Here is a 15,017-nt window from a genome sequence, read left to right as displayed (position 1 = left end):
AAATAACAAACTTTGTCATCTTTACAGTTTGAACAATTTGAGTGACTTGACACTACTCAACAGTTTATTTAAGGAAAATATATAGATTGTATAGCATACCAATTTTTACATAAGGTAAACAAGAAGGAATGAAAATCAGCAGTTTTCTTCAATATATAATTTTATCTCTAGTAATTTATGGAATTACTGGGGAAAAAAAACTAAAGGTACATAACAGTACCAACGAATAGTGTGACTAATCCTGCCTCTCTCCAGCATCATGTGGCAAGTTCTCTTCATCACATTGGATGTCTGCATCATCTCTAAATACTAATGAATGTGGTGTTTCTATTGCTTTCACCTCCATTACTTTCTGAAAAACAGTAAGAACACAGTTTTACTATAGTAAAGATATAGTGTTTTTCACTTTTTTTTTATAGCTGTGTACATAACCTCAGACATCTTACCTGGACATGTTGGTATCTTTGCTCTTTTACCCGTTTCTCTCAAACAGTACAGTGTCTAATTGTTTCATTCTTATTTGGTGTTTGTGTACAAAAAAGGCTTTCTGAGCTTTCTTTATATAAATACCATATATGTTCACTAACTAGTCTAAAACAAGACACCTGCTTAGGCTTTCAGCTAAAATTCCAATCAGCAGTGTTTGATAGGCACCAGACTGAAATCTATTCTGTTTTGAATGTGTGGTTAACAGTGTTGACAGCAGTGTGTTAGCATTTGAACAAAGTGCTGTAAATCTACAGTGTTGAGCACGTTGTGGTTAAAGTCATGGGATAAGTGTGTAGAGTTTTGAAAACTGTGTTTAAACAATGAAAAACAAACTAGAGTTTGGTCCACATGAACTGCTGCTGTGCAGACTGTAGTTAGAGTTTTGCACATGTGACTCCAGTTGTGCCCACTGTCGTTTAGCAATCGAAAAAAACTGTAATCAACAGGCTTTATTTTGCAAATGCAAAAAATATTCCCAAAAGTAGCAAACAAAGAGAAATAAAGGGACTGGAGACCCGTGCCAAAAGAACAAGAGATGGGAAGATGCTGGACCGACGTTGCAGTGGGCCGTTGCTCCCCTTCTCTCCCCCTAAACTAAAGAAAGGTAAACTAATCCTAGAACTAACACAAGTTACACCTCTGATCTGATTTTCAGCTGCTAAACATTCAACACTCTGTAAGGTGTGCCAATACTGGAGGCTGGCAAGGGAAACAAAAGAAGAAAAATGAGAGAGATACAAGGAAGCAAAAAATAGGCACAACGCAGAAGGGTCAGGTAACCACTAATTAGATTGCAACATTAAGTTCTGCATAAAAATTTGGTTAGACAGTTAAAACCTACTGCAACACATACCACATACTCCATGTATTCACTTCATACTGTGTTCTACTCGTCACTGCACTCCCTTGGCTCCCACCATGACAAAAGGCATTAAGTGTATTTTTTTGGCAACATGTAGGATTGATATGCTTGCTTGTGTCTGTGTGTCTGTGTGTATGTGTGTGTGTGTGTCTGTGTATCTGTGTGTGTGTTTCTGTGTGCGTGTGTGTGTGTGCATGTGTGCGGTTATGGCCTCCATTTAAAGTTACAACCCAAGGCTCTAAAGGGATTGGAGTATGCAACATATACAAAGGACACAAGGTTAACAATTAACCAACAAGCTTAATTAAATAATGCAAACATATTCCCAAAAGTAGCAAACAAAGAGAAACAAAAAGGTTTACTTTTATTTTTAAACAGGACATGGACAAGACCAGTTTTCTGCTAGAGAGTTGAAAGACAAGGTACTTATCCTCTCTTACAGTTTTTTTCCGATTGCTAAACGACAGTGGGCACAACTGGAGTCACATGTGCAAAACTCTAACTACAGTCTGCACTACCTACAGTCACCTGAGCTAAACAGTTCACATCAGCAACAACACACTGAGGGTAAAAACACTAGCATCAAACACCAATACAGAAAATACAAACTTTTTCATCTTTACAGTTTGAATAATTTGAGTGACTTGACACTACTCAATAGTTTATTTAAGGAAAATATATAGATTGTATAGCATACCAATTTTTACATAAGGTAAACAAGAAGGAATGAAAATCAGCATTTTCTTCAATAAAGTATTTTGCCTCTAATAATTTATGGAATTACTGGGGGAAAAAAACTAAAGGTACATAACAGTACCAGAGAATAGTGTGACTAATCCTGCCTCTCTCCAGCATCATGTGGCAAGTTTTCTTCATCACATTGGATGTCTGCATCATCTCTAAATACTAATTACAGTATTTCTGAATTGCTAAAACACTAAAATCCTCTTGCAAAACCAAAGTTGCAAGTGTACAAACCACTTTATTGATTGAATCACACAGTTTCCAGAACCTTAAACACTTCTCATGTGGTTAGACACAACTAGCAAATCGGAATCACTCTTTATGTAAAACTGTAAACACATTGTCATTCACAAAGCACATGTAGCATTGTGGTGCACACAACTCAAAATGGCACAACACAGCCCCCAAAAGTGAAACACAAGCAACACATTGTTGTCATCGGTAACACACAAGCACTCAAAACTGAACACACCTGTTTCAAATCAGTAATGTGTTGCACCTAATCAGTAATCAGGATATAAAGCCATGTCAAATCCAAATGGCATGTGTGATTTTCACAATGGAGGGCAGGAGAGTAGGTGGAAGTGGAAGTGGAAGTGGGCAAGGATGAGGACGAGGATGAGACAGAGGAGGAGGAGGAAGAGGAGGAAGAGGAGGAAGAGGAAGAGACAGAGGAGGAGGAGGAGGAGGAGGAGGAGGAACAACAAGAGCCATCATTTCCAATGAAATTAGAGCAACAATCCTAGACCATGTTCTGGTTCATGGAATGAGTATGAGGGAAGCAGGACTACGTGTTCAACTAAACATAAGCAGGTTCTCTGTGGCCTCCATTGTCAGGACATTCAGAGAAGAAAACAGGTAAGTGGACTACCCTCAAACTTACAGTACAGTATGTACAGTCGTGGAACGTCTCAGTAAATTACTGTAGCATATCTCTAGAAATTGGCCCTTTTCTTGCAGTGATATACTTGTATAATAGTATTTTATGTCTTGTACATATTTGGTGACATTTCAATGCATTAGGCCTGTCTGTACATTTATAACAAGAGGTTTTATTTGCTAGAATTGAAAGACTGCCACATACCGGTGGAAGGAGACGTATGTTCTCACAACAGCAGGAGACCATTATTGTCAACATGGTCCTTCAAAATAATCTCATTCATCTGCGTGAAATACAACAGCAAGTTGAGGAAGACAACATGAATTTTGAAGGAATCAACAGTGTGAGTCTCTCCACAATTGACCGTGTCCTGAAACGCAATATGATAAGTCTCAAAAAAGCCTACAGAGTACCATTTGAGAGAAATTCTGAAAGGCTAAAAGAGCTTCGATATCAATATGTACAAGTAAGTAATCATGTCCAGAGATTATAGCACTATTGAGTTATTGTACATCTTTCCTGTGTTGAATGTAATGCAGCACATATACAGAGTCATGAAGCCTGGAATGCTATGTCATTTACGTTACTTCAAAAATGTATTTTTGTTCATTTCTATAGAGAATGTTTCAACTGGATTCCATGGAGAGGCCTCATGAGTGCATCTTCTTGGATGAAGCTGGCTTCAATCTCACTGAGAGGAGAAGGAGAGGCCGCAACATTATTGGTCAACGTGCCATTGTAGAGTTGCCAGGGCAGCGTGTTGGCAACGTGACCATATGTGCTGCCATCAGCAGCTACGGGGTTATTCACCGCCATGTAACTCTAGGGCCTTACAACACTGCCCATCTTCTAACGTTTCTGTGTGCTCTACAGGAAGCACTACTGAGACGTGAACAGAGAGGTGATGAGCAGGCCGAGCATCCCATGTATGTGGTAATCTGGGACAATGTGAACTTTCACCGTGGTCCTAGAATTCCTGAGTGGTTTGATAATAACCCACGTTTTATAAATGTGTGCCTCCCACCATACTCGCCCTTCCTTAATCCCATTGAACAATTTTTTTCTGCATGGAGGTGGAAGGTCTATGACAGAAATCCTTATGTACAGGAACATCTCATTCAGTCAATGGATGCAGCATGTGACAACATTGGAGTGGAAGCGATTCAAGGTTGGATTCGGCATGCTAAAGGATTCTTTCCCCGTTGTTTAGCGAGGGACAGGATTGCCTGTGATGTTGATGAGGTCCTGTGGCCTGACCGTGCCCAGAGGCATGATGCTGAGGCAGAATGACTCCAAGACATAGCTTGCTATCGATCTGCTGCATATTTTGTTTGTGACTACATTTATATGTGTGCAGGATTGTGAAAGTACTTCATAATGAATATAATTTTTCCCCTGCTCTGCCCTGAGTGTAGTGTTTTGCATTTATCTCTGTAGTGTGTAATGAATGTTGTTTAGTGTTTATGCATTAGCTGGATGTGTGTGTGTGTGTGTGTGTGTGTGTGTGTGTGTGTGTGTGTGTGTGTGTGTGTGTGTGTGTGTGTGTGTGTGTGTGTGTGTGTGTGTGTGTGTGTGTGTGTGTGTGTGTGTGTGTGTGTGTGTGTGTGTGTGTGTGTGTGTGTGTGTGTGTGTGTGTGTGTGTGTGAGATCTGAAAACAGTGTTATGTTTTGGGTAAAGATAACATAGTTCTGAAACAATTGTTTGATATAGCAAGACAAGTCAAAGGTTTTGAATGTATAGCTTAAGTTTGGTGATTTGTGTTTAAGGTTTTGAGAATGTGAGAGAAACATTCAAAAAATGTGTTTTAGCAATTCAGAAATACAGTAATGTGGTGTTTCTATTGCTTTCACCTCCATTACTTTCTGAAAAACAGTAAGAACACAGTTTTACTATTGTAAAGATATAGTGTTTTTCACTTTTTTTATAGCTGTGTACATAACCTCAGATATCTTACCTGGACATGTTGGTATCTTTGCTCTTTTACCCGTTTCTCTCAAACAGTACAGGGTATAATTGTTTCATTCTTATTTGGTGTTTGTATAAAAAAAAAGCTTTCTGAGCTTTCTCTATATAAATACAATACATGTTCACTAACTAGTCTAAAACAAGACACCTGCTTAGGCTTTCAGCTAAAATTGCAATCAGCAGTGTTTGATAGGCACCAGACTGAAATCTATTCTGTTTTGAATGTGTGGTTTACAGTTTTGACAGCAGTGTGTTAGCATTTGAACAAAGTGAGGTAAATCTACAGTGTTGTGCACGTTGTGGTTAAAGTCATGGGATAAGTGTGTAGAGTTTTGAAAACTGTGTTTAAACAATGAACAACGAACTAGAGTTTGGTCCACATGAACTGCTGCTGTGCAGACTGGAGTTAGAGTTTTGCACATGTGACTCCAGTTGTGCCCGCTGTCGTTTAGCAATCGGAAAAAACTGTAATAAGCTCCATGTACTGCCAACATCGTTTTTAGGATTGCCAATAGATATCAATCAACGTTTATTTATATCACACTTTACAGCAACCAGCAGGTATCCAAAGTTCTTCACATCAGGAACCAAAAATAAAACAACATATACAATAAAAAGAATGAAACACAGAAAACAATCAAATCAGAAAAGTTGACATAGAAACAGGAGGAGGAGACCATGACTACGTATTAAATGCCATTCTAAACAAATATTATTTTTGAGTTTGGATCTAAACCGAGCGGGGCTGCTGTGGTTCAGTGGTAACCTGCCAATCGGAAGGTTGGCGGTTCGATCCCTGTTCCTGCATGCCGAAATGTCCTTGATGCTGCTCCATCGGACTGTAAATGTGTCTGAATGTGTATCTGATGAGCAGGTGGTACCTTGTACAGCAGCCTCAGTGTACGAGTGTGTATCTGGTGATCAGGTGGTACCTTGTACAGCAGCCTCGGCCTCAGTATATGAATGTGTGTAAATGGTGAATGTTTCCTGTACGATGTAAAAGCGCTTTGAGTAGTCGTTAAGACTAGAAAGCTATTTAAAAACAGTCCATTTACATCTGTAATAGTGTGAATAACACACTGTTGTTCCAGAGTCTGGGGGCAGATCACCCCCCCCCGTTTATACCTTGACCTTGGGACTTCTAAAACAAGTTGATATGAAGACCGCAATGACAATATGTCAATTCAATTAATTTAAAATATACATACTTTGCTTAATCTATCAAGTTCAAGTTTTTGTAAGTGGTCTGACTCAGTCTCTAGGTCACATTAGTAATGATGACTGCAGGGTCCCCCAAAACAAAACCTTCTTAACAGACAGAAATTTAAATATGGTGGTACCATGCTATTTTTGCAAATAAAATTTGAAATTAACGTCACAAGGACATGACATGAAGTGGTTCAGCCCTTTTGTAACAAGTTACAGAGTAGAATTAGGACATTGCAGCAATTCCATGCAACAATTCAGAAATTACCCCTCCCTAGTTAACTGTCACATGCTGTCAGCTTACAAATGATGTTATTTGTTGATTGAAGGAATTCTATTAGCACCTGGCCAGGAATAACAGAAACTTGGAGTAATTGTCCGCACCCTGTTCAACAGCTACTTCAGCTGTCTATCCAATATAAACTGCTCAGCCACACAGCCATCACAACTCCATCAGACATCCATCGGGCAAAATCTGCTTCTTTCACCACTATATTTGTAAGTATCCCTTTTACTCTGATTTTGACAAACTACATTTAAATGAATGCTTTATTGTTTCTATGTATATTGCTATAGCCTACCTGCTCAATCTCTAACTGGCTATATATTAAACACATTTTAGGGAGGGGGAGTGAACTTGCAGGCACTGTGCAGAACCAACCTTCAATACTGCCCATCAAGTCTGGTCTTTCCACCTACAACAATCACAACTAAAACTCCATCTACCACAACTACAACTATCACTACCACAAATAGAACTCCCCTTCCACAACTAGAACTACAACTCCACCTACCACCACCACAACTAAATCTCCACCTACTGAAACTACAACTCCAACTACCACAACTACTGCTGTGACTGTCCCGCAAACACCAATTGATAACTTCTGTAATGAAAAGAGCAATGGGCAATACACCAACCCTGCCAACCCACATTCATTTTACAATTGTTGGGATGGAAGAACCTACCTCCAATACTGCCCATCAAGTCTGGTCTTTAACCAAAAATGGAGCTGCTGTGACTATCCTGTAACTCCACCTATCACAACTACAACTCCCCCTACCACAACTACCACAACCACAACCACAACTCCTCCTACATCAACTACAACTCCTCCTGCAACAACTACAACTCCTCCTGCCACAACTACAACTCCTACTACCACAACCACAACTCCCCCTATCACAACCACAACTCCCCCTACCACAACTACAACTCCTCCTACCACCACAACTACAACTCCACCTAACACAACTCCCCCTACCACAACTCCCCCTACTACAACACCCTACCCAACAACAAACTCCCATACCCAACTCACCAACTACAACTCCCCCTACCACAACTCCTAATACAACAACTCCCTACCACAACTCCACCTACTACAACTAAAACTCCCCTACCAAAACACTTTACTACAACTACAACTGCCCCTACCACAACTCCACCTACCACAACTACAACTCCCCCTACCACAACTACCACAACCACAACTCCTCCTACATCAACTACAACTCCCACACAACTATAACTCCTGCTACAACTACAACTCCCCCTACACAACCACAACTCCTCCTGCCACAACATAACTCCTCCTACCACAACCAAAACTCCCCTTACACAACTACAACTCCCATACACTCCACTACCACAAATACAACTCCCCCCACAACTCCTACTACAACTAAAGCTCCCTACCAACAACTACCCCTACTAGATACAACTTCACCTACCACAACTCCCCACCACAACTCTACCCAACTTCCCCACTAGAACTCCCTACCACAACTACAACTCCCTACACAACTCCCCCACCCAACGCCCATACCCAACCCACAACCACAACCACAACCACCTAACAAAACTCCTCCACCACAACTCCCCCACAACTCCCCTCACACAACCCACTACACAACCACAACTCCCCCACTACAAACTACAACCCACCCTACCACAACCCCCCTACCACAACTACAACTCCTACCACAACACAACTCTACCACACAATAAAACTCCACCTACTACAACTACACTCCCCTACTACAACTACAACTCCCTACCACAACCCACCTACACACAACCACAACTCCCCCACCACAACTCCACCTACCACAACACACTACCTACCACAACTCCACACTACCACAACCACAACTCCCCTACCACACCACAACCCTCCTACTACAACTACACAACCCCTACGACTACCCCTACCAGAACTAAACTTCACCTACACACTACCCCTACCACAACTCCCCTACTAGAACTCCTTCTTACCACAAGCCCTACCACAATGCCCCCTTACCAACCCACAACCACAACACAACCACAACCTACCAAACACCTCTACTACACCATCTCCACCTACTACCACAACTATAACTCCACCTACCAAAATTACAACTCCACCTACCACAACCACAACCCTTACATAACTATAACTCTACTACAACTCCCCCTACACAACATCCCTACCACAACTCCACTACCACACCAACTCTCCTACACCTACACCCCCACCTTACCATAACTCCCTACCAACCATAACTCCCCTACCACAATAAAAACCTACCACAACCACCCACTACAACCCACCCAACCCCACCACACAACCACTACAACTCCACTACCACAACTAAACAACTATAAACCCCTACCACAACCCACCTACTACAACCACAACTACCAAAACCCTCCAATAACCCACCAAACCTACCACAACTCTACCACACCTACTAACCTTACTACAATACAACTCCTACCACAACTCCCCCTACCCTTACAAAACTCTACCACGCACACAATCCTACCACACCCCCACCAACCACAACTACCCAAAAACCACACTCCTACCCAACTAACCTCCTACAACACCCACACCACTCCTACTACAACCACCTCCCAACAAACCCTACACAACCACACAACATAACTCCCCATACCACAACCCACCACACAACAAACTCCTAAAAAACCCCTACCCACTCACACACCAACTCTAACAACCCCCATACCTCCACCACCACAACAAACCACTCCTACCACAACTCCTACCACACCCAACTACTCCACTCACAACTACAACTCCCACCTACCACAACTAAAACACCTACTACAACTCCACTTATACAACACAACTCCCACTTATCACACCACAACTCCACCCCCAACTAAACTCCACCTACTACAACTAAGCTCTTACCACAACTCCCACCCCCACCACACTAAAACTCCTCCTACTACAACTACAACTCCCCTACTACAACTACATCCCCTACCACAACTCCCACCTACTACAACTAAACCCCCACCCTACAACCAACCCTACTACAAAAAACCCCTACCATAACTCCCCTCTACCACAACTAAACTCCCTACCACAACTACAACCCTCCACTACACCAAAACCCAAAACTCCCCTACCACAAACCACAACTTCACCACAACCCCTACCACAACCCATAACCATACCAACTACAACTCCTACCACCCCCACCACAACCCCTACTACACCACACAACCAACCACAACTCCCCCTACCACAAACCACAACCAACTCCACCAACCACAACCACAACTCCCTACCACAACTACAACTCCTACTACAACTCCACCTACTACAACTAGAGCTCCACTACCACAACTCCACCGACCACAACTACAACTCCTCCTACTTCAACTACAACTCCCCCTACTACAACTCCACCGACCACAACTACAACTCCACTTCAACCTACAACTCCACCCCACAACCTACAACCCCCTACCACAATACCACCTTCATAAATCCCATCTACACCTTACCTACCACAACTACAACTCCCCTACTACAACTCCCCCTACAACAACTCCACTCTACCACAACTACAACTCTCCTACCACAACTAAACCCCCCACCACAACTCCACCTACACAACACCCCCTACCACAACATAACCACCCAACAACCCCTACTAACCCACCTTCCACACCACCTCATAAACTCCAACCTACCACAACTAACCCCACTACAACTACCTACCACAACTCCCCACTACAACTACAACTCCTACCACAACTCCACCTACCACAACTACAACTCCCCCTACCACAATACAACTCCCCCACCACACCCACCTACACATATCCCCCACCACAACCCCTACCAAACAACCCCCTACCAACAAACCCCTACCACAATACCCCTACCAAAACATAACTCCCCTACCATACAACTCCTCCCACCACAACCCCTTACCACAACACAACTCCCCTACCAAACTTCCATAAACCACACGCGACACAAACTAATCCCACACAACGACAACGCCCACTACAAATACCTTACCACAACTCCACTCTACCACATACACACAATACACTTTACTATTTTAACACGGTGCGTAGGCGCGTCCCTGCGGGCTGCCTGAACGTAGTATCCTAAAGAGAAAAGAAAAAAAAAAAAAAAAACACACCACACACAACTTTTTTTAGTGGGGGGGGGGAGGGGGCCTCCGGGGGGGGGGGGGGGGCCTCCTGGAGAGGCTTCTACCAGATGCCCAAACCACCTCAGCTAGCTCCTTTCAACACAAAGGAGCAGCGGCTCTACTCTGAGCTCCTCACGGATGGCTGGATAAAGTGAATGTAATACCGCCCTCGCTGTGCCGATTCTCTGACCAATCTCCCGCTCCATTGTCCCCTCACTTGCGAACAAGACCCCAAGGTACTTGAACTCCTTCACTTGGGGTAAGGACTCATTCCCTACCTGGAGTAAGCACTCTATCGGTTTCCTGCTGAGAACCATGGCCTCTGATTTAGAGGTGCTGATCCTCATCCCAGCCGCTTCACACTCGGCTGTGAACCGATCCAGTGAGTGCTGAAGGTCATAGGCCGATGATGCCATCAGGACCACATCATCTGCAAAGAGCAGCGATGAGATCCCCAGCCCACCGAACTGCAACCCCACCCCACCCCGACTAAGCCTCGATATCCTGTCCATAAATATTACAAACAGGATTGGTGACAAAGCGCAGCCCTGGCGGAGGCCAACCCTCACCTGAAACGAGTCCGACTTACTGCCGAGAACCCGGACACAGCTCTCACTTTGGTCGTACAGAGATTGGATGGCCCTGAGTAGAGACCCCCTCACCCCATTACTCCTGCAGCACCTCCCACAGCAAAAAAAAATATCTTGTTTTTATAAAACTGTGTACGCACACCTGTATGCAATGTTCCCTTTATAAATCATAGATTTCCCACAATTGTGCGTACGTGAATCAGCCTCTTATCCAGCCCTGTACATGCACATTTTCAACAATAAATAGTCAATGCAAAGCACCTCATGAATGCTGATCAGTATGTTAATGACCCTGGCATGACCGAATCATGATGACGGATGGAGAAAAAGCTAAAAACTTTTGGCCTGTACTGTATATGTAGGTACATATATGTATGTATATATGTAGGTAAGTGTATGTATATATAAAGATAAATGTATGTACAGTACAGGCCAAAAGTTTGGACACACCTTCTCATTCAATCCGTTTCCTTTTAATTTTCATGACTATTTACATTGTAGATTCTCACTGAAGGCATCACAACTATGAATGAACACATATGGAATTATGTACTTAACAAAAAAGTGTGAAATAACTGAAAACATGTCTTATATTTTAGATTCTTCAAAGTAGCCACCCTTTGCTTTTTTATTAATAAGGGAAATAATTCCACTAATGAACCCTGACAAAGCACACCTGTGAAGGTAAAACCATTTCAGGTGACTACCTCATGAAGCTCATTGAGAGAACACCAAGGGTTTGGAGAGTTATCAAAAAAAGCAAAGGGTGGCTACTTTGAAGAATCTAAAATATAAGACATGTTTTCAGTTATTTCACACTTTTTTGTTAAGTACATAATTCCATATGTGTTCATTCATAGTTTTGATGCCTTCAGTGAGAATCTACAATGTAAATAGTCATGAAAATAAAGAAACACATTGAATGAGAAGGTGTGTCCAAACTTTTGGCCTGTCCTGTATGTAGAAAGTGATCTGGGTAAATATGTTCTTTAGTTTTTTTGTATAATTTATCTTATCTTGTTAATTTTTTTCCTTGACAATGTGTTTGTTACTGGTGGAGGGGGGGGCTGATATACGCTGAAGCTTCTGACCCTACCTTTTGGTTACGACCAATAAATTCATCCATTCATTCATCCAAAATGTGTGTACACATGGGTCAGTGTTTGCGTTGAGGACCGCACATTCTGCCGTCAAAATTGTTTTTTATAAATCATAACTTTTGTGTGGGAAGTGGCGTACGCACATTTTCAACCTGTTTGGTTCGTACGCCACGTTAATAAATGAGACACCTGGTCCGTTGTTCCACGACCAGGACGGAATCCGCATTGTTCCTCTTCAACCCGAGGCTCGACTATCAGTCGAACCCTCCTTTCCAGCACCTTGGAGTAGACTTTACTGGGGAGGCTGAGAGGTGGGATACCCTGTAATTGACACACACCCTCTGGTCCCCCTTTTTTACGGTGGCTGACAGGGGCAAACGCCCTGCAACTTCAGGAAACACATGCAAATAGACAAAACACAAGCAAATTAAGAAAACAACTTCATTAATTTGTAAAAACACATGTGCAGCATTCTGCAAACGTGATGCAAATACACACAACACAACCAAATACATAAACATGATGCAAATAAAAAACGATGCAAAAAGAAAAGCACACAAACCCCGAAAACAAATGCAAAAGAATAAAAGTTCCATCCTGAGGGATATGAAGCTGATCAGCTGGATGTATCTTTTGCTTTTTATTAGAGGGGAATATTTTTTATTTCTCGGAAGCTGGTGCCGTGCTCGAGTTTTGACTTTTCAAAATAAAAGCTCGCGTTTGGTCGGCTTGTCTTCCTTTGGTGTTTTGGATGTTTTTGAACTAAACAGTACGGCAATCATGATAATAAATACAATAACTTTTTCAGCAGATGTATTACTTACAACACAATGGAGCAAGCAAAGCAGTTTTGTGTTTATGTGCAGGCCGGATTTATTCAGTTTGATAAACGGTAAATTGGCTGGTTTACTAAACAGGGAGCGATTATCAATAGTCTGTTTTTTGTATTTCAAGAGCGAATTGCTCCACAATATGAATACAGATTGGTCACTTATTTTGTTGTATAATCACAATATTACACTTGAGGAGGTCTACACTTTAGTGATGCGCTTTCGGACCTGGAAATCAAACCCTCTTATTTAATGTGGCTTAAACAAACATCAACGTTAAACACTGATGCAGTTTTAAATGTTTTACTACTACGAGTTTACAGACACGTCTCTGCTGATTGAGTATCAGCTGACCCGAGCCGAGACACACCCACCAAACGAGAGAAAACATATCTCAAAAATAGACTTAATATTTACAGTCTATGATCTTACCGTTGCACACCGTTCTGAGATTAAACGTCTCTCTCTCTCTCTCTTTCTCTCTCTCTCTCTCTCTCTCTCTCTCTCTCTCTCTCTCTCTCATAGACTGTTATGCTCTCCCCCAGCCCAAAAAAAATCAGCTGTTCCACTGCTAAGTGTAATATTGTGATTATACAACAAAATAAGTGACCAATCTGTATTCATATTGTGGAGCAATACGCTCTTGAAATACAAAAAAATAGACAATTTAAAATAGTCCCTCCCTGTAAACCAGCCAATTTACCGTGGGATTTATCAAACTGAATAAATCCGGCCTGCACATAAAGACAAAACTGCTTTGCTTGCTCCATTGTGTTGTAAGTAATACATCTGCTGAAAAAGTTATTGTATTCATTATCATGATTGCTGTACTGTTTAGTTCAAAAACATCCAAAACACCAAAGGAAGACGAGCCGACCAAACGCAAGCTTTTATTTTGAAAAGTCAAAACTCAAGCACGGCACCAACCTCCCGGATGAGACGGGAGCAGAGACTGTATATTACTAATATTATATTATGTTATTAATAAGGGCATGAGACAGGAGTTCTCTTTTTACTATGCAGCCATACCCGACTCTAATAAAAAGGCAGAAAAGGGGTCATAAATCCAGCTGATCAGCTGTTCCCTCTAGAGGTCTGGAGAACTTCCGTTGTGGAATCTGGATGCAGCGTTTTTCTTTTGCATTTGTTTTCGGGGTTTGTGTGCTTTTCTTTTTGCATCGTTTTTTATTCGCATCGCGTTTATGTATTTGGTTGTGTTGTGTGTATTTGCATCACGTTTGCTGAATGCTGCGCATGTCTTGTCAAATTAATGAAGTTGTTTTTCTTTTTGCATCGCTTCTTTTTTCGGGGTTTGCTTTCCTTTTTGCATCGTTTTTTAATTGCAGCGCGTTTGTATATTTGGTTGTGTTGTGTCACGTATATGCAGCGCTTTTGCAGAATGCTGCACATGTGTTGTCAAATTACTGTAATGAAGTTGTTTTCTTAATTTGCTTGTGTTTTGTCTATTTGCATGTGTTTCCTGAAGTTGCAGGGCGTTTGCCCCTGTCGGCCACCGTACTTTTTTAACAGGGGAACCACCACCCAGGTCTGCCACTCCTTAGGTACTGTCCCAGACTTCCACCTAATGTGTGTCGAACACACACACGCATGCACGCACACACACATACACACACACACACACACACACACACACACACACACACACACACACACACACACACACACACACACACACACACACACACACACACACACACAGAGCTTTCAGCATTTCTGGGTGGATCTCATCAATCCCCGGGGCTTTGCCAATGTGAACCCTTGTGCGTGTGTGTTTGTGTGTGTTTGTGTGTGTGTTTGTGTGTGTGTGTGTGTGTGTGTGTGTGTGTGTGTCTGTGTGTGATATATTTATGAGTTCATACACA

The 15,017-nt window shown here is 42.2% G+C and overlaps 1 protein-coding gene across 1 annotated transcript; it reads left to right on the top strand.

The window, feature by feature from the left end:
- Positions 1 to 2,778: 2,778 nt before the first annotated feature.
- Positions 2,779 to 4,478, top strand: LOC120564968. Its single transcript, XM_039810239.1, has 2 exons — positions 2,779 to 3,441; positions 3,594 to 4,478. Exons 1-2 carry the CDS (start codon positions 3,196 to 3,198, stop codon positions 4,263 to 4,265), a joined length of 918 nt encoding a protein of 305 aa, XP_039666173.1. The 5' UTR covers positions 2,779 to 3,195; the 3' UTR covers positions 4,266 to 4,478.
- Positions 4,479 to 15,017: the final 10,539 nt, after the last annotated feature.

The sequence above is a fragment of the Perca fluviatilis genome, chromosome 9, assembly GCF_010015445.1.
Source record: "Perca fluviatilis chromosome 9, GENO_Pfluv_1.0, whole genome shotgun sequence".
NCBI lineage: Eukaryota > Metazoa > Chordata > Actinopteri > Perciformes > Percidae > Perca > Perca fluviatilis.
The sequence above is the reverse complement of the archived record's forward strand: the minus strand, read 5'-3'. Positions and strand labels throughout refer to the sequence as shown.